The sequence below is a fragment of the Xenopus laevis genome, chromosome 9_10L (assembly GCF_017654675.1).
Source record: "Xenopus laevis strain J_2021 chromosome 9_10L, Xenopus_laevis_v10.1, whole genome shotgun sequence".
Taxonomy (NCBI): Eukaryota; Metazoa; Chordata; class Amphibia; order Anura; family Pipidae; genus Xenopus; species Xenopus laevis.
This window is the reverse complement of record NC_054387.1, coordinates 99,843,564-99,866,512: the sequence shown is the minus strand read 5'-3', so window position 1 is coordinate 99,866,512 and position 22,949 is coordinate 99,843,564. Positions and strand designations below refer to the sequence as shown.

The 22,949-nt window shown below is 39.7% G+C and overlaps 1 protein-coding gene across 1 annotated transcript in view; it reads left to right on the top strand.

Annotated features, from left to right (window-relative positions):
• zc3h7a.L (zinc finger CCCH-type containing 7A L homeolog) overlaps positions 1–22,202 on the top strand; it is a 46,523-nt gene extending 24,321 nt beyond the window's left edge. Inside the window, 10 exon segments of the mRNA NM_001093252.1 lie at positions 1,066–1,259; positions 2,787–2,887; positions 3,544–3,725; positions 4,624–4,697; positions 12,312–12,445; positions 12,893–12,995; positions 14,759–14,867; positions 15,845–15,966; positions 17,958–18,121; positions 19,763–22,202. Of these exon segments, the coding sequence (NP_001086721.1) occupies positions 1,066–1,259; positions 2,787–2,887; positions 3,544–3,725; positions 4,624–4,697; positions 12,312–12,445; positions 12,893–12,995; positions 14,759–14,867; positions 15,845–15,966; positions 17,958–18,121; positions 19,763–19,952 (1,373 nt within the window). The 3' untranslated portion in view covers positions 19,953–22,202.
• The last annotated feature ends 747 nt before the right edge of the window (positions 22,203–22,949 follow it).

Here is a 22,949-nt window from a genome sequence, read left to right as displayed (position 1 = left end):
ACTTATTTTAAAATATATATAATTTATATAGAATATATAACTTTCAGACGTCTGCTATAAAATCACGCAAATATGAAATAAACCCGATAGGCTGGTTTTGCTTCCAATAAGGATTAATTATATCTTAGTTTGGCTCATTACCAGGTACTGTTTTATTATTACAGAGAAAAGGGAAATACATTTTTAAAAATTTGGATTATTTAGATAAAATGGAGTCTATGGGAGACGACCTTTCCGTAACTAGGAACATTCTGGATAATGGGTTTCCGGATAACCGATCCCATATCTGTGTGTATGATACTTCCTTTTGGGGATTGCTCAGCCTCCTGGCTTTTTTCTCAATCAGACACTCACCCTCACTTGGTCACAGGCTCCCTCTGCTCCTTGCAGTTTGCAGGCAACACCCCCAGCCCCCCCTGAATGCTATTTATAATTTTGTCATAAAATATTTGCCTGATGCTTTTACATTACCTTTCTTACCCCCATGTTCCTCTATGAGGGGGCTGCCATATTTGTGCGGCAGTAGTCGGTTAGCGTTAGAAACTCTTAACTGACAGACAGAGATGATGGGACAGTCAGGTTGGCAAAACAACAAAGCACTTCAATCATAAAAGCAGAACTATTTGCAAAAAACGATCAACTTGACCTATATGTAACTTTTAATGGGATATTCAGGTTGGCTAAACATCAAAGAACTTCAAGTAATAATTACTCACAAAAGCAGAACTATCGGCAAAAAACGATCAACTTGACTTACATGTAACTTTTAATGGAGATTAATATTTTGAAAAGAAATTATATTTGTGTCAGTATCACTTTAAGGCAGTTATAGTTCCTGCTGTGCCCTGCACAGAGAGACCTTCCTAATAGTCTCACTTTAAATAAATACTTTTCCACAGGACAGCCTTCATGTGGAAAGTGAGCTCCAATACATGAGCTGTACTACTGGATCGGAGTATATTTCTTGCCTGTTCCTTCCAGAATACTCCAGCATCCAAGATCTGGCTATAAACACATGTGTGTGAATTCTCTTGTCATATTTAGTAACCCTTCCTATCTCATCAGATGTCCTCCAAGGAAATGATTGTACATATCCAAACTGTACCTTTGCATACTCCCAAGAAGAAATTGATGTGTGGACACAAGAAAGAATGGGAACCTTCTGCCGAGAAGCCCTTTTTGGGGGTAAAGGCAAGATCAGCCTTACAATACCACATCTACTACAGGAACACCCTGGGACGTTTGTGTTTCTCTGTGGGGTAAGTTACACCGCTAAATACAAAATAATATGTGAAATAGAAAAGCATAATTTGTCTGAGTATTTCCTATGTAAGGGAATGAGAATCTCCAGTTATGCTTTTGGCATGAGATGCATACACAAATATTTTCAAGCAAGCACTGTAAAGCAGTTTTTTAAAGGGATACTGTCATGGGAAAAATTTTTTTTTCAAAATGAATTATAAATAGTGCTGCTCCAGCAGAATTCTGCACTGAAATCCATTTCTCAAAAGAACAAACAGATTTTTTTATATTCAATTTTGAAATCTGACATGGGGCTAGACATATTGTCAATTTCCCAGCTGCCCCCAGTCATGTGACTTGTGCTCTGATAAACTTCAATCACTCTTTACTGCTGTATCACCCCCTCCCTTTTCCCCCCAGCAGCCAAACAAAAGAACAATGGGAAGGTAACCAGATAACAGCTCCTTAACACAAGATAACAGCTGCCTGGTAGATCTAAGAACAGCACTCAATAGTAAAAACCCATGTCCCACTGAGACACATTCAGTTACATTGAGAAGGAAAAACAGCAGCCTGCCAGAAAGCATTTCTCTCCTGAAGTGCAGGCACAAGTCACATGACCAGGGGCAGTTGGGAAATTGACAAAATGTCTAGCCCCATGTCAGATTTCAAAATTGAATATAAAAAAATCTGTTTGCTCTTTTGAGAATTGGATTTCAGTGCAGAATTCTGCTGCTTAACTGATGTGTTTTGAAAAAAAACATGTTTTCCGGTGACAGGAGTGCTTTAAAAAAAATAAGGTTGCCTTTCTTATCCAAAAACATTTAACTCTGTGTGGCATTGCCTACTTATAATCTCATATATTTTACACTAGCTCTTGTTAAACAAGGACTACTTAACTTTTTCCTTGCAGTTAGTTCACTTAATTCACCCCATTTCATTTTCAGTTTATTAGGGACTAGAAGGGTGTTCCTATCTACTTCTCTAAGTTTATTAATAACATCATCCAAGTTCTTCATTAAGGGGCAGGTTTATTAAGGGTCGAAGTGAAAATTCAAATTTTTGACTTTTTTTTTTTTGGTCAAAACTCAAACTCAAATTGTGAATTATCCAAACTCGATTTGAGTTTAAAATCGAATTTCGACATTTATCATACTCTGGCCCTTTAAGAACTTCAAATTTGACTCTTTGCCACCTAAAACCTGCCGAATTACTGTAGAAGTCGATGGGAGAGTTCCAGGGATCAATTTGGTGATGTTTGTAGCCTTCCTTTTCAGGAAAAAAATTCAAATCTAATTAGATTCGAGTTTTCGGGTCGTTTAAATTTGTTCAAGTTTAAAAAACTCTATTTTATTAATACATTTCGATTAGTTTAATTTATGGGAGTTTAAGGAAGTGGAATGCGCATAATTGCACTGAAGAACAGATAGTTGCACATTCAAGGGTATTGCACTGTGGTTGTGTCCCAGACCTTGAACTTCCTTCCATGCATATAAATGTACGTGTTGTGTGTTATTGAATGTACTGTTAATTATGTATTCCAGAAATGCTTTGATCACAAGCCCAGAATTATAAGCAAGGGAAATATGGACAACCCTTTTTTTTGTTCACACCCTGGTTTAAAGCATGCTTTTCAAGATGTCAAGTAAGTATTTTACCTGTACCTGTATCACCTGAATTGAAGGTTTTTGCTTGTTACTTTTTTTGAACAGGAAAGAAGATGATAGTGAAAGGGATGGGAACTGGGAAGTACTCCACTTTGAAAGAATAGTTACATAATCTTACCCCTATGTCTTATATGACATTTAACAAAATAAGTGGCCCATTCACTTGTGTTTTGACTTGCTTGCAGTTAGCCTAGTTGTCCAAAAGAGCTTTGATTCCAGCCAACCAATGCTAGATGTTAAGTTTCATCAGCATAGTAGATTTAGGAGCGGGTTCTGACATAGGGGATAGGAATAGGCCGAGGGTAACTCCAGTTACCTCACACTGTCCCTCCTGAATAGGATGCTGCCATAGACAGTGCTGTATTCAAGGGGCAAACTGCAGGCCTCTGTACCCGAACGGAGCAGCAATACTGCAATAGCAGAATACAAAGTGCAAAAAATGGACACTTTACACAGTTGTTATTGCCCCATATAGTGTATGTATGAAATAATCCAGCCCCTGTAAACCCGTGTACTCCAAGCCTTCTCTCATTTTTCTTTCAAATGCTAGCTTATTGCGCTAATTATGTTCTCATGTTAAAAGTAACCATTATTTAAATCAAATAATGACTTGGCTTATAATTGTGTTTTATAGATGCCTTGTGCACATAAACCTAGGGGTGACTGTAAAATATTCAAAGATCCGCCCTTTTGAATTAAATTTTGTGTTAGACTTATGTCGACATGAGGTTCGATATGGATGTCTGAGAGAAGACTGCTGCTTTTATGCACATAGTTTGGTAGAACTCCGGGTTTGGGTCATACAGAAGGAGACAGGTGAGTCAAAATGTTATTTCATTATATATTATAATTTACTTAATTATTATTAACATGTATTTGTAGAGCGCCAACGTATTGCGCAGCACTGTAAAGAAAAAAAAAATGTTTATACAAAAAGTCACATGAATTACACACATAGCGACCAGTACTGGTACAAAAGGCAAAGAAGACCCTGTGCAAAAACAATCTAAAAGGGGAAGGGAATGAGACACAAGATGTGGGAGTAGGCAAGATCAGAAATAAGCAGATGAGAGATGTAGCATATGATATTGCATTTGGTAGCTAAACAGAATGAGAGTAGTAAGTGTAACTAAAGCTTCTGTGGTCAGTTTTAACATAGGGATAACTTTATTGACCAATTTAATTCTGAACTTTATGGTGGGAAGGGAGGCCCCCATCCAGCATAATGCTTTATGTCTCTGCCTGGAATCTAGAGTATTTAGATTGATGTGATTCCATCCCATAACCTCTATTTTGTTTTAAAATTGATGCCAGAGCTACAGATTTCTTATATTGGAGCACTTCTGCTCACCCACTCAGTCACTGGTCAGAGTTGAGAGTGTGATTGAAGGATATTTTTTTTATTCTTATTTCATACTTCCTCTGTTCATTGATAGAGAGGGCACATATAGTAGTGGGGGCAGTAAGTATCTCAGTTAAGCTGAATAATTCACAGGTTCTGTGTGCATTTACTTCCACTGTGAATTTTTTATTATATAATAGACTTTAATAGGATTATGGCATTGATATTAGGGAATTCCAGTGTTCTTTTTTGTGTTTTGTATTGCAGTACTAAAGCCGTAATTATCGTGTGTGTGCGTGTGTGTGTGCGCGTGCGTGTAAAATATGGCATTGGCTTCATTTTAAACATAAATGTATATAACCTCTCATTTAGGAATATCTCTTGATGCCATTGTTCAGGAATCAAGAAAGAGTTCAGCAGCGGAGTCATTTGCCCCTAGATCTCAGGTATGCCAATATGTCTTGCAATGTGATAAAGATTGCAATAAATCATGCATACTAACAGAGAGAGCCTTTTCCTAGCTACAGAATGGTGTGATATACTTTTTTTTGCAATAAATTTGAGTGCACGATTGTTTTATTAAAATAATTCTGCAACAACCATCGTCTGTAAAACCTAATAAAAGATTAGCTAGAAATTGAAAGTTGAAGGTGTCTATAAAGTAGATGTGTACACCCTTTGCAAAATGAATTGGTTTCCAGTTCATTCTCAAATCTTGCCTTTACATGATATTAATAAGCAAAAAAAATATCTTCTGCATAACTGAGTTTAGACTTTCTTCTTAAGGATGTAAAATGAATGTTAAAATGCACTTCCCCGTGTGAACATTATTTGCATAATGAAAGAAATTCAAAGCATCGTTTCATTATACATACATAAATTATCTGTTTCCTTTATCCCTTATTGTTTTCTGGTTCTAAGTCTTGAAAGAGTGTAGCAGGTCAGCTGATCCAGGTCTGTTTGTCATCCGCCTTCTGATTGGAGGCAGAACCAGAAGTGCAGTCAGACAGATATCTGCTTGCATTGCAATTAATTCAAGTTATTCTTAATTCAGTTATAATATTTTTTCTGCAATTGCATTCTTTAAAAACACAATATCAAAAAATATATATACTCGTGTATAAGCCGACCCGTGTATAAGCCGAGGTACCTAATTTTCTCTAAGTCATCTTGGGGGACACAGGGACAGTGGGGTATAGCTGGTACATCCAGGAGGGCAGGACACAACAGTAGGAAAAAGTTAGCCCCTCCTCTACTGGCTATACCCCCAGCAGGCGGAGCTTAGATCAGTTTTTGTTGTGTCCTCAGGAGGATAGGACGTAAGAATTTTTTCTCTGTTTATTATTTTCATTTTTGTCAGTTGCTTGACACCAGGGAATGCCCAGGCCCTCTACACTGAGCAGAGGTTACCAATAGGCATTCTACAACGTGGGACCTGACTCCGGGGTCTTTATGTGCACCACCCAGTCTCATTCTAGTCTCCCCTCTTTTAGGTGGAGACTGACTGGCCGGAGGACAGAGGAGACGAACAGGACTCTGTAAGTATAGAGTGCAATCTTCTCTCCTCTATAGTTACCCCTATCTACATATTAGAAAGGAGGTCTGGCTCATTGAGGGAAAATTCTGCTTCTGGAAGCGAGATTCAGCCGACTTATACTAGAGGGGCAACGCAAACTGCTAAACCCCTCCCTATTACCTTTCCTCCACTATTCCTTATAGGGTTACTGGGGGCTCCCTTGGGCTAGCGTGATTGCACTGGGTGCACTAGAGGGGCAACGCTGCACTGTTTTTCAGTGAGAGGGAGAAGGTGAGCCAGCAGCCTGTCAGCTGTTTTCTTTATTATTTCAGCAATGGCACGGGTCAGCAGCAGGGATAAGCTCTTGCCTTTGCAATGGCAGGAGTTTCTTCCCGGTGCGCTGCTGCTTCTGGAGGCGCGGCCACAAATGGAACGGTTCAGCGTGGCGCATTTTCGCTAAGTTCTCACGAGATTTAGCGCTACCTCAATCGCGGCCGCCATTTTGTTTTTTCGCCGCACCGGAGTTTATTGCGCACACTATAGCGCAACAGCACACGCGTGTGGGAGGCAGTTTGGAAGACTCCTTGCACTCCGGATTTTCTCTTCACTCACTTGTGACACAGGGATAGTGCGGGAGACGCTGCAGCTCTCCGCAAGTCCCCAGAAAGAGCCTCCTCTGCTGGGTTTACCACAGCAAGCGTTCAGATAAGGATTTCCTTATATATTTATATAATTATATAGATATATACTACTCATATACTGTTATTCTCTGCTATTAACATGTCTGAGGGAACTGGTGACAGGCTTTTTTCTAAGGGGGCACCTTCTCAGGTCAGATATTTAGCCTGTGCCACCTGCCGCAAACGTTTGCCTCCTGGGCACAAAGAGCCTCTATGCAATAAATGTAAGCCACCGGTTGCTGGTCCTGAATCCCCAGCACCTGCTCTTCCCCAGGTAGACCAGGGTGTTCAAGGGGAACCTACGTCTCCACTTACAAGTTCTCCTCCTCCAGGGCCATCTCATAAATTGCCTGCCACTCCAGAGTGGGCATCACAGTTAGCTTCTGGGATACCTTTGTTGGCACAATCTCTAGACAAGCTGCTTTCCCGCCTTGATAAACCAAAGGGGAAGGTTTCAAAACGCAGAGCTCCTTCCCCATCCGATGAAGAGAGCGATTCTCCTCCTAGAGGTTTTTCGCCATTTCTACCTGATTCCGGTGACGAATTTGGACAATCAGAAGGCGAACTCTTATCTGACTCAGAAAGGGAGGATGAGGATTCACACAAGAATTCCTCCGAGTCTGTAGATGCTCTAATTACCTCTGTGCTTGAGACACTCAACTTTCAGGACTCAGTGGCATCATCGGACACCACTAAGAGCCTGTTTAAACGTCATAGTAAGAACTCACCTGTTTTTCCTGCTCATGCTCAACTTGATCAGATCATACAACAGGAATGGGACACTCCAGAGAGGCGTTTTCAGACAAATCGAAAGTTTCAAAGACTCTATCCTTTTCCTAAGGAGCTTATTGAAAAGTGGTCAATGCCACCTTCAGTGGATCCTCCGGTATCCAGGCTTTCCAAGAACACCGCTCTTCCTGTTCCGGATGCCTCATCTTTCAGAGATTCGATGGATAAAAAGCTGGAAAGTCTTCTTCGCTCCGTGTTCTCAGCTTCAGGCACTTCAATACGACCTGTCCTTGCCATGGCATGGGTCAGCAGAGCAGTCCAATCCTGGTCAGACTCCCTACTGACTGCCATTGATGCCGGAACACCTCGCCATGAGCTTTCTCAATATGCTTCCCAAATAAAGGAAGCGAATGATTACCTATGTGAGGCTTCACTGGATGCACTACAAGTCATCAGCAGATCTTCTGCACTTTCTGTAGCAGCCCGTAGATCACTCTGGATGAAACTCTGGTCAGCAGACCTTTCCTCAAAGAAGTCTCTAACCTCCATCCCTTTCAAAGGCAAGCTTCTGTTCGGTCCAGACCTGGACAAGATTATCAGCCAAGCAACAGGGGGCAAGAGCACCCTACTACCACAACCTAAGGCTCGTCCCTCGTTCCGCAAGGGAAAATTTTTTCGTGGCTCCCAGACCAAGCACTCGAGATCTTCTCCACCTCGACAGTCTTTCGCAAACCGAGGACGCTTTAGTAGTAAGCAGAGGTCTTCCTGGCAAAACAAGAAACATATCCCTAAATCGGGGGACAAGACTGCTTCAACATGACTGCTCCTGCACTCCGGCAGTCACAGATCCGATAGGGGGCAGGCTCAGCAAATTTTCCAAAGTATGGACCGCACTCACTCAAGACTCCTGGATACACGATGTAGTAACCCAGGGCTACCATCTAGAATTTGCCTCAAGCCCCCCCAATCGTTTCTTCATGTCCAGACTGCCACAAAACTCAGACAAAAAGACAGCCTTCCTGGGCGCAATATCAACACTTTCAAAGGCTCAGGTGATCGTTCCCGTACCAGCCACAGAACTCTTCAAGGGCCACTACTCAAACCTATTTGTAGTGCCCAAGAAGGACGGATCAGTAAGACCCATTTTGGATCTCAAGGAATTAAACAAATTTCTTCGTCATCGAAGATTCAAGATGGAGTCTCTCAGATCTGTAATTGCGGCCATGTCCCCAGGGCAATTTCTGATTTCCCTAGACATAAAGGATGCTTACCTTCATGTTCCCATTTTCCCTCCGCATCAGAAATATTTGCGCTTTGCCTTCCAAAATTGCCACTATCAATTCACAAGCCTTCCCTTCGGGTTAATGTCCGCCCCGAGGGTCTTCACAAAAATCATGGCAGCAGCAACTGCAGTGATTCGCAATACCGGAGTCTCCATCACACCCTATCTGGACGACCTGCTAATCAAAGCACCCTCCTTTTCGGAAGCTCAGAGATCTCTCCAGATATCCATAGACAAACTCCAGGAACTAGGCTGGGTCCTAAATCTAGAGAAGTCTTCCCTAACACCCAGCAGATCCATGGTCTTCCTGGGCATGAAATTCAATACACAAACACAGAGGGTTTACCTACCTCAAGAGAAGATCAGTCATCTCCAAGCCTTAGTGAAGTCGCTTCTTCAGAGACCCCTCCACTCAGTCAGGTTCTGTATGAGGGTGTTAGGGGTCATGGTATCCACTATAGAGGCAGTACCATTCGCACAATTCCATCTAAGGGAGCTCCAGTGGAATATTCTGAGATCTTGGAAGAAGAAGAAATCCCTTGTTCGAGAGATTCGACTGTCCGGCAGGACAAGAGCATCACTTCTCTGGTGGTTGGACAGCACTCATTTATCCCTGGGCAAACCCATGGGAGAGCCGTCATGGCGCATACTCACGACGGACGCGAGTCTCTTCGGATGGGGGGCAGTCCTAGAGGGCCTCTCTGCACAGGGTCAATGGAACTCACTGGAAGCGAGATTACAGATAAACCTGCTCGAGATTCGCGCAATCCGTCTAGCCCTAATACATTGGCAACAAATTCTTCGGGGTCAGGCCATAAAGATACAGTCCGACAACGCCACCGCAGTCGCCTATATCAACCACCAGGGGGGCACAAGAAGCAGAGGTGCACTAGACGAGGTCAATCTAATATTCAAATGGGCCGAGTCTCACCAGACCTATCTGTCAGCCGTTTACATTCCAGGCCTATTAAATTGGGAAGCGGATTATCTAAGCAGACAATCTCTAGACCCAGGAGAGTGGTCATTGAAGGACGAGATCTTCCAGGAGATAACACAGATGTGGGGCACTCCAGAAGTGGATCTAATGGCGACCAGGCACAACCGAAGGGTACCAGCGTTCATGGCTCGTTACAGAGATCCACTGGCGATAACAGCAGACGCTCTAACAGCAAGATGGAAATTTCAGCTGGCCTATGCATTTCCACCACTACCTCTAGTACCCAGGACTCTCAGGAAGCTTCAGCGAGAGCAGACCACTCTCATCCTCATAGCCCCAAAATGGCCGAGACGCTCCTGGTACACAGACCTTCTCAACATGTCCGTAGCAGAGCCTTGGACCTTACCTCAAGTCCCCGACCTTCTAACTCAAGGACCAATTTGCCACCCAAATCCAACAAATCTAAGTTTGACGGCATGGCTCTTGAAATCGAAATCCTGACCCAAAAGGGGTTTTCCAAGTCAGTGGCTAATACCATGTGCGCAGCTAGAAAGCCTGTCTCGGCAAAAACTTACCATAGAGTCTGGTCTACCTACCACCAATGGTGTGTTTGTCATAAGAAACAGTTCAAACGATTCTCTATTCCAAACATACTTGAGTTCCTTCAGGACGGACTCTCCATGGGTCTATCACTCGGTTCTCTAAAGTCACAAGTATCTGCCTTATCTGTTCTCTTTCAAAGACGAATTGCTCTCCTACCTGATGTTAAGACTTTTATGCAGGGAGTATTACATTTGGCTCCTCCAGTTCGAGCACCAGCTCCACTATGGGATCTCACTCTAGTTCTACGAGCCCTCCAAGACCCTCCTTTCGAGCCATTAGGATCTGTACCGCTTCTCTGGCTTACCTGGAAAATTACTTTTCTTCTGGCCATTGCCACTGCAAGACGTGTCTCTGAGCTCAGCGCACTATCATGCAAACCACCTTTCCTTGTTTTTCACCATGATAGGGCGGTTCTACGCACCATTCCATCTTTTTTGCCTAAAGTTGTATCTGAATTTCATTTAAACCAAGAGATTACTATTCCGACCTTTTGCCCATCACCTTCCAATCCTAAGGAGAGGGCTCTACATACCCTGGATCCTGTCAGAGCCTTAAAGTTTTACCTGCACAGAGTACAGGACTTTCGCAAAGTAGACTCCCTACTTGTCATTCCTTCAGGCCCTCACCAAGGAGACGCGGCCACAAAATCATCCATTTCACGATGGATCAAACAAGCGATTCAACGAGCCTACGTGGCACGTGGAAGATCGCCACCATCTAAACTCACAGCCCACTCTACTAGGGGAATGAGTACGTCCTGGGCGTTCAGGAATCAAGCATCAGCAGAACAGCTGTGCAAGGCAGCTACGTGGACCTCTGTCCACTCCTTTTCAAAGTTTTACCATTTCGATACCTTTGCGGCTTCTGACACTCGCTTTGGCAGAAGGGTGCTTCAAGCCGCCGTGGCTACTTCCACATAGGCCTCACTCTCCCTCCCGGAGATTTAAGGGGACAGCTTTGGTATGTCCCCACTGTCCCTGTGTCCCCCAAGATGACTTAGAGAAAAGGAGATTTTGTGTACTCACCGTTAAATCTTTTTCTCTTGGTCACTTGGGGGACACAGGGCTTCCCTCCCTTGATTGAGGCCCTCATCTTTCCGTTAGACATGTTTAATGTTAAGTTTACGGTTAATTTAAGATTTTTCCTGTTGACTTTGGAACAAACTGATCTAAGCTCCGCCTGCTGGGGGTATAGCCAGTAGAGGAGGGGCTAACTTTTTCCTACTGTTGTGTCCTGCCCTCCTGGATGTACCAGCTATACCCCACTGTCCCTGTGTCCCCCAAGTGACCAAGAGAAAAAGATTTAACGGTGAGTACACAAAATCTCCTTTTACCTACAAAAACTGGGAAAACTTATTGACTCGCGTATAAGCCTAGGGTGAGAAATAAAGCTAAAGACTCTCTGTGTCTCACTTCTGTGTGCTGTGCTCACTGAAACAACACTTCAGTGACAGCTCTCAGAGTCACGTGACTCCCCTCCCCCTCCTCACCTGCAGGTCCTGTACAGAGATCTCCATGTTGGTGAGGTACAGGTAAGGGACTCCACTGCCGGCTCCCTTAAGTATGCTTAAGTATGCTTAAAGCGATTCTGACACGTTCCTATAAAAATCATAGGAACGTGTCAGTATGAAGAAAATGCTGCACATAAAATATTTCTGCAATATTATGCTGCACATACCGGTAAAATATTTCCTGCAAAGGCCCCCCCCCCGCAAATCCGCCCCCAGCCCTGCGCACCTTTCTCAGCCGAATCGGTTCCTGCACTGACTGATCTTCCGGGTTGCTTCACTGACGCAGGGCTGGGGGCGGAGCGATCCTTATATGGAAGGATCGCTCCGCCCCCAGCCCTCCGGGGTTCTGCAGGGGTTCTGCAGGTCAGAAGCTGCCGGTCGGAAGTGCATCAGTAACTGACCCGCGTATAAGCCGAGGCAGCGTTTTTCAGCTTGTTTTGGGTGCTGAAAAACTCGGCTTATACGCGAGTATATACGGTATGTGTTGCCTGATGTGATATATATGGCCATCAACCTATCCAAGGTTTCCTTATTTTATTTATACCATACTTACTTTTTTTGTTATTAGATTGACTTTAGAATTGCCACACTGCTTGGAAGGGTTATGACTTCATATTGAAGCTGAGAATATTGATGTTTGTTCAATGATGTTGCTGTTTAAATTGTTATTTAAACCATTGTCTCCAAATGGAGTTAAAATGATTGAAAATCATCTAACTTCGGTTAATAGTTCCATCATTTAAAGGGACACAAAAGAAATGAGCCAAACTTTGTTTATTGATTTTGTTGTTTTTTTTTGCTAGGTGCTTAATATCCCAACTAATGCAGGTAATCCAAACGCCAAGATAAAGTTTGTGTGTGGACAGTGCTGGAGAAATGGACAAGTCATCGAGGCAGACAAAAACAAGAAATATTGTAGTGCAAAAGCGAGACACCAGTGAGTAGATGTAAAAAGATTAGATGGCACAGAGTGCAATAAAAACTATAGATCTGATTCCTTGTTTGAATTAAAGGTCAACTTAATCATCAGGAATTCAAATAAATGTACCAACCTGGAGCACCAAAAAAAACTGAGCATGTCCTCTATAGCACCATATCCTTGACTTGCCCACAAATTAACTATAACAGGACGGGTCCTTTGAATGGACATGGATGGACAGATGATAGGATTGATTTCGAACAATCAATGTATTATAAATACCTGTATATGTAAATTTCCATCAATAATAGTGTCCAGTAGTGATTGAAGAGAGGAGATGTCATAGGGCGTTTGCCACTATATCTGCCAGTTTGGGTATCCTGGGAGTCATTTAATCCCACTAGTCTCCAGTTTCTATATTTATTTCTTTGACATATTTTTGTTGGTAAAACTCCTCTTTCTTAGGTGGAGCAAGGACCACCGGATTGTCTTAGTGATGTCTGAGCGTAAAAAGTGGATAGCCATCCGCCCTTATCCAGCAAAGAAACCAGCTCCTCTGCAGTTTGAGGTTTTTTTTTTCTTCTTATTTTTCATTCTCTTGCTAAAAAATATTTATTTTATGAACATAATAACACCGTTTTGTAATTGATAGTTTGCTCTTTGCATTTCCTATTCTGGTGCTCTATTCTGTGTGTGCAGGTATGGGGTTCGTTATCCGGAAACCCATTATCCAGAAAGCTCAGAAATATGGAAAGGCTGTCTTCCATGGACTCAATTTTATCCAAATAGTCCAAATTTTTAAAAATGATTTCCTTTTTCTCTCTAATAATAAAACAGTACCTTGTACTTGATCCAAACGAAGATATAATGAATTCTTATTGGATGCAAAACCAGCCAATTGGTTTTATTTATTGTTTACATGATTTTCTAGTAGACCCAAGGCTTGAAGATCCAAATTACGGATAGCAGGTCCCATATCTGTATACGTACACAGACTGTGATTGCCTGTTGCTCATGCTTTCATGTGCCACAGAAAGTTGTTGAATGGGTAAATATAAAGCATGTTCATTATTTTAATTTAGGAAAATTACCAGCATGTCACAAAGTATAGGATAAAATAAAGTTATAGAATATAGCTCAGTCTAGTACTTTGAACTTGTTTTCAGCCAGACTATCAAATAATGAATAATGGGTTTCTAAAATATTTTCTGTTCTTTTTAGTAAGTGTAAGACTGGGCTTTAAAATCAAGGCAGTGTTTTTACAAGTCACTATGCAGAAAACTATGTAAATTCTGATTAAAGCAACAACAAATATTTATTTCATTGTGTTTTAAAGGGGTTGTTCATTTGTTAAATTGACTTATAGTATAGTGATATTCTGAGATAATGTGCAATTGGTTTTCCTTAAACTATTTGTTTTTTTTTAGTTATTTAGCTTTTTATTCAGCAGCTCTACAGTCTGCAATTTCAGCAATCTAGTTGCTAAAGTCCAATTACTTATTTAAATAAGAGACTGGAATATGAATAGGAGAGGCCTGAATAGAAAGATGAGTACTAACAAGTAGCAATAACAATACATTTGTTGCATTAGTGAACATTTGTTTTTAGATTTGAAAGCTAGAATAAGTCAGAAGAAGAAGGCAAATAATCCAAAAAATGATGGCCAATTGAAGGGTTGCTTCGAGTTAGCTATTCTATAGCATACTAAAAATTAACTGAAAGGTGAAGTTAACTAAGAATTAGGGATGCACCGAATCCAGGATTCGGTTCGGGATTTGGCCGAATCCTTCTGCCAAGCTGAACCAAATCTGAATCCTAATTTGCATATGCAAATTAGGGGTGGGGAGGGAAATCACGTGACTTTTTGTCACAAAACAAGGAAATTAGGATTCGGTTCGGTATTCGGCCGAATCTTTCGCAAAGGTTTCGGGGGTTCAGCCGAATCCAAAATAGTGGGTTCGGCCGAATCCAAAATAGTGGATTCGGTGCATCCCTAGTTAGAATCCCTGTTAATCACGCCTTATGTTCCAGTTACTCCTCCCTTACTTATTAACCAAGGCATGCTCAGCAGCAGCTGTAGAGCTATAGGTCAAACTTTTTAATCACTTTTTTTTTTTTTTTTTTTTGCAGTATTTGAAGTATAGTGAAAAACAATCACAGGAATGTATTTATAAAGCTGTGTCTCATGGTGTTGCTGTTTTCACACTAACTGCAAGATGTTATTAACCCACCTGTTTAGCAGTGTCCTTTACCTTGGGTAAAATTATGTATTTTCTTATTTCCATTTAGAGAAGACTTTTCATTTGAGGCTTATTGCTTCTTATTTTCCAGATGTGCAATCATATTGCGAGTGGCAAAAAATGTCAGTATATAGGAAACTGTTCTTTTGCTCACAGCCCAGAAGAAAAAGAAATCTGGACCTCTATGAAAGAGCTTGGGCGTATGTATTATTTAATATTTTGATTTTGCCCAATGATTTTTTTTTTTCTTAAGTAAAATCTGGTGTCACCCTCTCAATACTTTTAGTCCCTGAAAAGTTTACAGGGGCCTCCAAGAAATCAGTGTTGATGGGGTTAGCGGTCAGTCACATATCATTCCCACGGCATCAGTCAACTCAGTAGGGTCCAGAGGACATATGGGAATTGAATGCTGAACTTTTGAATTTGGGCAAAAATTAAATATGAGACCTGACCTAATTTGCACAATTTAATATTAGGATGTATGTCCCCAAAAATTGCATTAGCTGGAACAACATTTTTCTTTTCTAGTAGTCTGTTGCTTTTCAAGGAAAACTATACCCCCTTAACAATCTAGATCTCTAAAAAGATATTGCATAAAACAGATTATTTGTAAACCCCTGCTTCATGTTAATAAACCATTTTCATAATATACTTTTTTAGTAGTATGTGCCATTGGGTATTCATAAATAGAAAACTGCCATTTTAAAAAATAAGTGCCGCCCCCTGGGATCCTAGGATTCACTGTGCACACAAACAAACCATACATGTTAGGTCACATGAGCCAATCAACAGACAGAGTTCTGTCTTTTGCTTCCACACTTCTTCCTTTTACAGTTGTAGTATTTCTGGTCAGGTGATCTCTGAGACAGCACACAGACCATCACAAAATGGGTGTTCAAGGCAAGAGATGTAAAATGGCAAGATTTACTTAAATATATAAACCAGTTTGGTAATCGTTAATATGCCACTTACGGTAATATGATATAAACTGTTGCTTAAATATTCGTTTTCCTTTAAGGTTCAGGTATGATTCAGCAAGTCTTTTGTTAAAGTGTCTTCTTTTGGAGGTGATTGGTCCTCACAGTCCTCCTCAAAAGTATAGTCTCTCCACGAAAGTATATTTCAGTTGAAAATCTCTGATGGCTCTTTCATTTACATTTTTTGTATTTCTAAATAGTTCAGGACATGGAGCAACTATATGAAAAACTGATGAAAAAAGATACAGTTGAAAAATGGGATGGAGCCTCAGCTCAAGTAAACAAACAAATTCATCTTCCTACTGACTATGCAGAAACAACCGTAAGTATAGCCATGCCTTGCTATTTCTTGCATTGACCAAAATGTAAAGAAATCATTGAAGTTCTTTAAAGGGGAACTCTGGCTTCCTAACCAAAATTTGATAAAGAGGCCCACATAACACAAAAAACCCTAATATACCATCACACTTAATGGTTTCTTCAAAAAGTATGAATAAATGTAATTTTCTATGCTGAAATCCAGCTGTTTAACAGTAGTTCTCCTTCTGCATCATTTGAAATCCTTGCAGGGAAGGAGGGACTAAACACTGATGTTGTAAATTGTAACAACTTCTCCACAGCTTACAGACAGCATACAGGAACTACATAACCCACAATGCATTGCACTGTGATGTTCTGTTTCTTATTGAAATCACGTATGCAAGGAATTGTGGGGTTTGGAGGATGAAGACTAAGGACAGATGGCTGCCGATACAAATTAACTGTAGTCAGACAGATCAGCAGGAGAGCAGGGGACTAGGCTTAGAGAACTGTTCCAAACCTTTAAAAATCATGAAAAGTCTGCATATTTTTTAATTAATGTATATTACAAAGTTGTTTGATATTGTCTAGTTTTCAAAAAGCTTAAGTTATGTTTCTCTTTAAAGGAGAAATAATGTTTAAATCACTAGTGCCAAAATGTCACCCCACAGTGATTTGAATCATTGTCCTGATACCCCAGGCCAGTGCCCCTGTTTGCTAAAACTGCACCACCTGGGTTATTTCTATAGAAGATCCTCATTGCCATCGACTTTGTTTTTTTTCTTCTTCTTGACCTTCTGGTCTGGGCAGGCACATAGCCAATAGAGTAAAAGTCATATGTAGTCACAAAAAGTTATTTTTTTTAAGCTACTGTGCATGCATCTGCCTGTGCCTGGGGAAAAGTAGAGAGCAGAGGAAGGAAGAGCACAACACCAAGCTTCTACTGCGTGCCAGTGCAGTTTTGCTAACCGGAGAATCAGCCCAGCAGCGATGCCAGCAGCAAAGATGTCAACAGAAATGTTATAATTACATATCTGACATGGATGGCAAAGTTTTCCATTTTGTGACTAGTTCCCCTACTTTTGATCCCCCTGTAGTGCTAACTACTCAAAGAAATACCAGTCATGCAAGAATTATTCTACAATTATCTGCTGACTTATTTCCTAAAGCTTATGGCACAACTTATTTTCCAGAGTTAAAATACAGATTTGGCACACCCGATTGAACTAGAAAATGCACACTTGGGCTTTTTCTGGCCACAATCTGCTTGGTGTGAATGTTGACTGTCCGATTCCAGTCCAGTATTTGCACGCCTATAGTATGGGAGAGGTTTGAATTGGCACAGAAAAAAAGATGCATACTATAAGCCTGAAAGATCCAGGGAGAGCAATATCACTTAGATACTTTCTAAATATATTAAAAACAAAGCAAGATACATAAAATACATTTTTCAAATTCAAAAACAATTACAAAGTCCTTTATTTACTATTTATTTACAAAATATTTCAATACAGACCTTTTGTGCCTTCCTCAAGGTAAGGGTTTTCCATAAGAAATATTTCTTATGGTGCTGATAAAAGGGGTGGTTCACTTTCGTTAACTTTTAGTACATGGCTAGTTCCAAGCATTTTATTACAAAGTCATAATTTTATACATATATATATATGTATATGTATATATGTATATATATATATATATATATATATATATATATATATGTGTATATATATATATATATGTGTATATATATGTATATATGTATATATGTATATATATATATGTATGTATATATATGTATGTATATATATATATACACACACACACACAAGCCTTTGGGTATAGGTTTTTCTGATTCCACTGAATTTTTTTTTGCAGTGGGGTTGGTCTGGCTGTATGTTCCTTGTTACATAGTTTTCTTATACATTCAGTTTAAATAATAGCATGCTAAAACGAATCCGTTTAAAAAAAAAAAAAAGCATGCTAAAACTAATTAGAAAAATACTACTTCTTTAGGTTGATTTTCATTGCTGGTTGTGTGGTAAAAACTGCAATAGCGAGCGCCAATGGAACATGCATATTTCTTCAGAGAAGCATAAAGAAAAAGTATTTCACTGTGAAGAGGATCAGAATATTTGGCAGCATCGCTTCCCAACTGGGAAATTTACTGTATGCAAAAGGTAGGAATATATTTTCACGTTTGTGTAGGTGTATTGGGAAAGTTCTCTTACCTCTGTTTTTGTTCTGCTTCTAAAGGCAAATGCATGATGCTTAGAAGCAGAGTTTATCTACCATTGTATTTGGATATAATCAGCAACGTTGGCACAATCTTTGATCCCTAGATGTGATGTGACAATTTATGGGACAGTATTTCAGTAAATAAGAGAGAAAGGTTTACCTAAGTAATACTGGAACTTGTGAGTGAATCAAGCACATTAGCTGCTGTGTATCAGAGCATTGCTACTTACTGATGACTGCTCATGAGAGAAAGCTGCTATATAGCTGCCCATTTTCAACTGATGTTCAATTTTTTTTTAAAAACGTGTGTAGTTTTGATCCTTCATCTGGACATTCCACCTCCAAGCATCTGGTGTACATATAGGGTATTTGGGTAATTGCTCAACACCCCAAAGATTTTATAGCAAAGATTATTATATCACTGGATAATAGTCGAAGACTAGTTAAGGTAGTATCTGGGCCATTACTATACATAATGCTTATGATAATTCTTTATGTGATACTGACCGCTCGATATCAAATTTGTAATGAATTAAGTGCCACCACCTGTATCCACTATTCTGGGGATGATCGTTTTGTCCAAAGCACTACAAAAACTACAAAAAATAGACTTGACTGTTTATGGAATGCTCTAGGCAGTTGGGTTTTTGCATGAGCAGCAGTCTGGGTGCTCTGTAAAACATCAGGTCTATTTTTGGGCTGTTGTAGTCTTCAATTCTGTGCTTAAGGAAAACTAAATGACATTTCCAGGATATTGGATTTTTAGGACACTGTTGCATTTGTTACAAAGTCAATATTAAATGAACAGTTCCTTGTAAAAATAAAAACTGGGTAAATAGGCTGTGCAAAATAAAAAATGTTTCTAGTATAGTTAGTTAGCCAAAAATGTAATGGATAAAGGCTGGAGTGAGTGGGTGTCTAACATATATATGAAGTGGGAAGGAGCACACTAAAATGTCCAGGCAATGCCTTAATTCATATGCAGATTTATTGAGTGCACAAGCTTTCGGGGTCAAAACCCCTTCCTCAGGTGTCTAACATAACATAACAGAAAACAGAATACGACTTCCTGCTTTTCAGCTCTCTAACAGATTCAAAAGCAACAGTTATGACTCATGTTGTCCCCGTCAAGTCACTGACTTGTTACTGCCTGGTAACCAATCAGTGGAAACCAAGAGAGCTGAAAAGCAGGAAGTAGTGTTCTAGCTATTATGTTACACATCCAGTCACTCCAGCCTTTATACATTACATTTTTGGCTAATTAACTATATTAGAAACATTTTTTATTTTGCACAGCCACATCTATTTACCCAGTTTTCTATTTTTACACCAAACTGTTCCTTTAAGCTCTTAGTATTGCTTTAGCTGCTATTGAACTGCCGGTGACATTGAAGTACCTTTCTGGGTTACTGAATTTTTGCAGCCACTATTCTAGCAGTTAGAGTATATTGTGGCAGGTGATCGTTCTCACTTTTGCATGATGGGAGACTTCACAACAAACAGACCTAGGCTTAATATATTTATAGTTGAGTGGCATAGTGTGTTAAAACCTGCTTAAACAAGTTCAACTTCCCTCAAACTAGGTTCTTATCTGGCAAATGTCCTGAAGGAGAAGATTGCAGTTTTGCCCATGGAAATGCCGAACTCGAAGAATGGATGGAACGAACTCAAGTTCTACGGCAAAAACTCCTCAAAGCACGCAAAGATAAGCTCATTAGCCCAGATGATAATGACTTTGGAAAATATAGTTTTCTGATTAATGATTTAAACTAAATGGCAGAAAATAACAAATGATGGATAAAAATGACCTGATGGATTAAAATCCCATAGACCTGAGACACATCTAGCTGTGTCAGAAAAGATGTTTTTGATTCTCTTGATATTATGGGCCATGCTAAGCAGAACTGGGCAGATTTGGAAAGTACCACAGAGAATCTTTACTGTATGACATTTAGTCTGCTTGGCAGTTAAGAGACCAAAGGGACAATAAAGGTACAGGCCTAATATCACCATCATTACCAGATTTTGTAGGGAAAAAAGTGAATATAATCACCCACCAATCACATTTAAAGTTTATGTTTATATATTTATAAATTGCCATAAAAGCACTTTGGTTGTGAGAAGACTCCCGAGTTAGTCAAGAAATCTGAAAGTTCTATGTAATATTTTTCAACCATGTGTTTAGCGTGGATGCATGATCCATAATATTGTTTGTTATTTTGCAGCGCAATTCTTTTCATTTCATTTTTTTCTCTTATTTGTGGAGGCAGCAATAAATCAAAAATCTAATTTGCCAAACGTGGGCAAATTTTATATGTGCTATCCTTGATACACAAAGCAGAAAATTATATATATATATTCTTAAGAAATATTTCTAATAAGCCCTTGTGCTATGACGCTGCACCCTATTGAGAAGAACATTTGAATATTCCAAGGCCTCAGGAATGCACCGTAGCATCTTATTTGCTGTTTTTCCTCCTGCTGATACAATCGTTTGGGGTAAATTGATAACAGATGGAAAAAATGTTCAAGGTATAGTAACCCACAGCAACCAATCAGATGTTTGCCTTGACTTGACCTGCTCATTGGTTTCTGTGGGTAACTAGGTTCTTTGAACTTTTTTTTTAATTTTCCTTAATATTCCTTAAATTGTTAAACAATTATAAGTTTATTCTTACAACTACATCCTGAAAAAATGCAGGAGAACCAAATTGTGATTTAGGCGTGTGCTTTTCCTACTGTTAGTTGTTATAAGGTCACTTTTTGTTCACGTTTGTATATATCACTTTACTTTTTAAGTGTCCTTTCCTAAAAAAATAACATTATACGTGCTTTATGTCATTTAGTCTTCTTACATTTATACACTTGTTCGTTAACTTGTTTTTATTGCGTTTTAGAACAAAACATAATTTTTATTATTTTGGATGCAATGTTATTAGAGGAGAGTCTCTTTCCTTTCCGGTTCTGTCTAGGGATGTGCCAAATCCACTATTTTGGATTCGGCCAAAAGATTCGAAAGATTCGGAAGATTCGGACGAATACCGAACCTAATCCTAATTTGCATTGCAGGGAAAATATCTTTTACTTCCTTGTTTTGTGACAAAAAGTCATGCGATTTCCCTCCCCATCCCTAATTTGCATATGCAAATTCGGTTCGGCCGGGCAGAAGGATTCAGCCGAATCAGAATCCTGCTGAAAAAGGCCGAATCCCGAACCAAATCCTGGATTCACTGCATCCCTAGTTCTGTCTAAGTCCTCTGTATCATTCCCTAATCTTTGTCATAAACCACTGTTGTTAACCACACCGTTTGAAAGTCACAACTGTAAAAAACAGATGCACGATAATGGAGTGCTCAACCTGTAAAAACATAAACACACTTGGTTTCAGTATGCTTTAATACAGATGATTAATCAGATGGACTTTTGCGTAGCTTTTGTTTTTTTAGTGTTCATTCTATATAATGGAGTCAATACCATAGCACTGTAAACCTTGTTACAATGTACAGCAATACAAAGAAATGAGGGTTTTTCACAACATACCTTGCCTCCAAATCCAGGTTAGATATCCAGCTATTATGGTGTCTATGCATTTTGAGTAGGGTGTGGTGGATATAAACATCTACAGTGAGATGTATGCGCTTGAGATGTAACCCTTGGGTACAATATAATCATTCCAGCATTTACCTTTCACCAGCATACTGAACCACAAGTTTTTTGTGCCAACAAGTTTTCATTTGTAGTTCTAAAAATAAACCTTTGTCCACCGGTCAGATATTAACATAGTATGACGTGAGTTGAAATTGGTTTAATTCACATGTTTTAGGCCTGTTGCACATGTTGCATTTTCTGCACTGGCATAGAAAACACTGATCCAACAAGCTTGGCTCTATCTGGGTCCTCATGCGTGCATTTTCTGCTACGGACAGGCCAGATGTGGGCCAAATCAGTGTTTTCTCAGTCATAAAAACACAATTTGTGCAAATACCTTAGGTACCAACTGCTTTGCTACTTAAAAAAAAAAAAGATCACTGTAGTAATAGGGGCCCATTTATTACTGGTCAGATAAACATTTCCAGGCATTTAAAGCAGAAGTAGACCTTCCAAAAAAAAGAATTGGTGTAAAATTGTTTAGGGTGCAACATATATATTCAAACTTTTAACAAAGGCAACACCTGCTGGTTCCTGTAATACAGTCAATGAGATATAGAAAACAAGTGTTTTGATGTTTCTCGGCTCAGAAAAGAGAAGAGTAACATCAGAACACTTCTCTGTTTTGTTTCTAAAGATAGATCACTTTGACTGTTCAGTTACAGGAACTGACCAGCAGGTGGCGCTGATACATACTTCATTATATCAGTAGTCAATAAAAACTTAAAGGGGTTGTTCACCTTTGCGTCAGCTTTTAATATGATGTAGAGAGTGATATTCTGAGACAATTTGCAATTGGGTTTAATTTTTTATTATTTGTGGTTTTTGAGTTATTTAGCTTTTTATTCAGCAGCTCTCCAGTTTGCAATTTCAGCAATCTGGTTGTTAGGGGCCCAATTACCCTAGCAACCATACATTGATTTGAATAAGAGACTGGAATATGAATATGAATAGGAGAGGACCTGAATAGAAAGATGAGTAATAAAAAGTAGCAATAACAATACATTTGTAGCCTTACACAGAATTTGTTTTTTAGATGGGGTCAGTGACCCCCATTTGAAAGCTGGAAAGAGTCAGAAAAAGAAGGCAAACAATTCAAATACTATAAAAATTAAATAATGA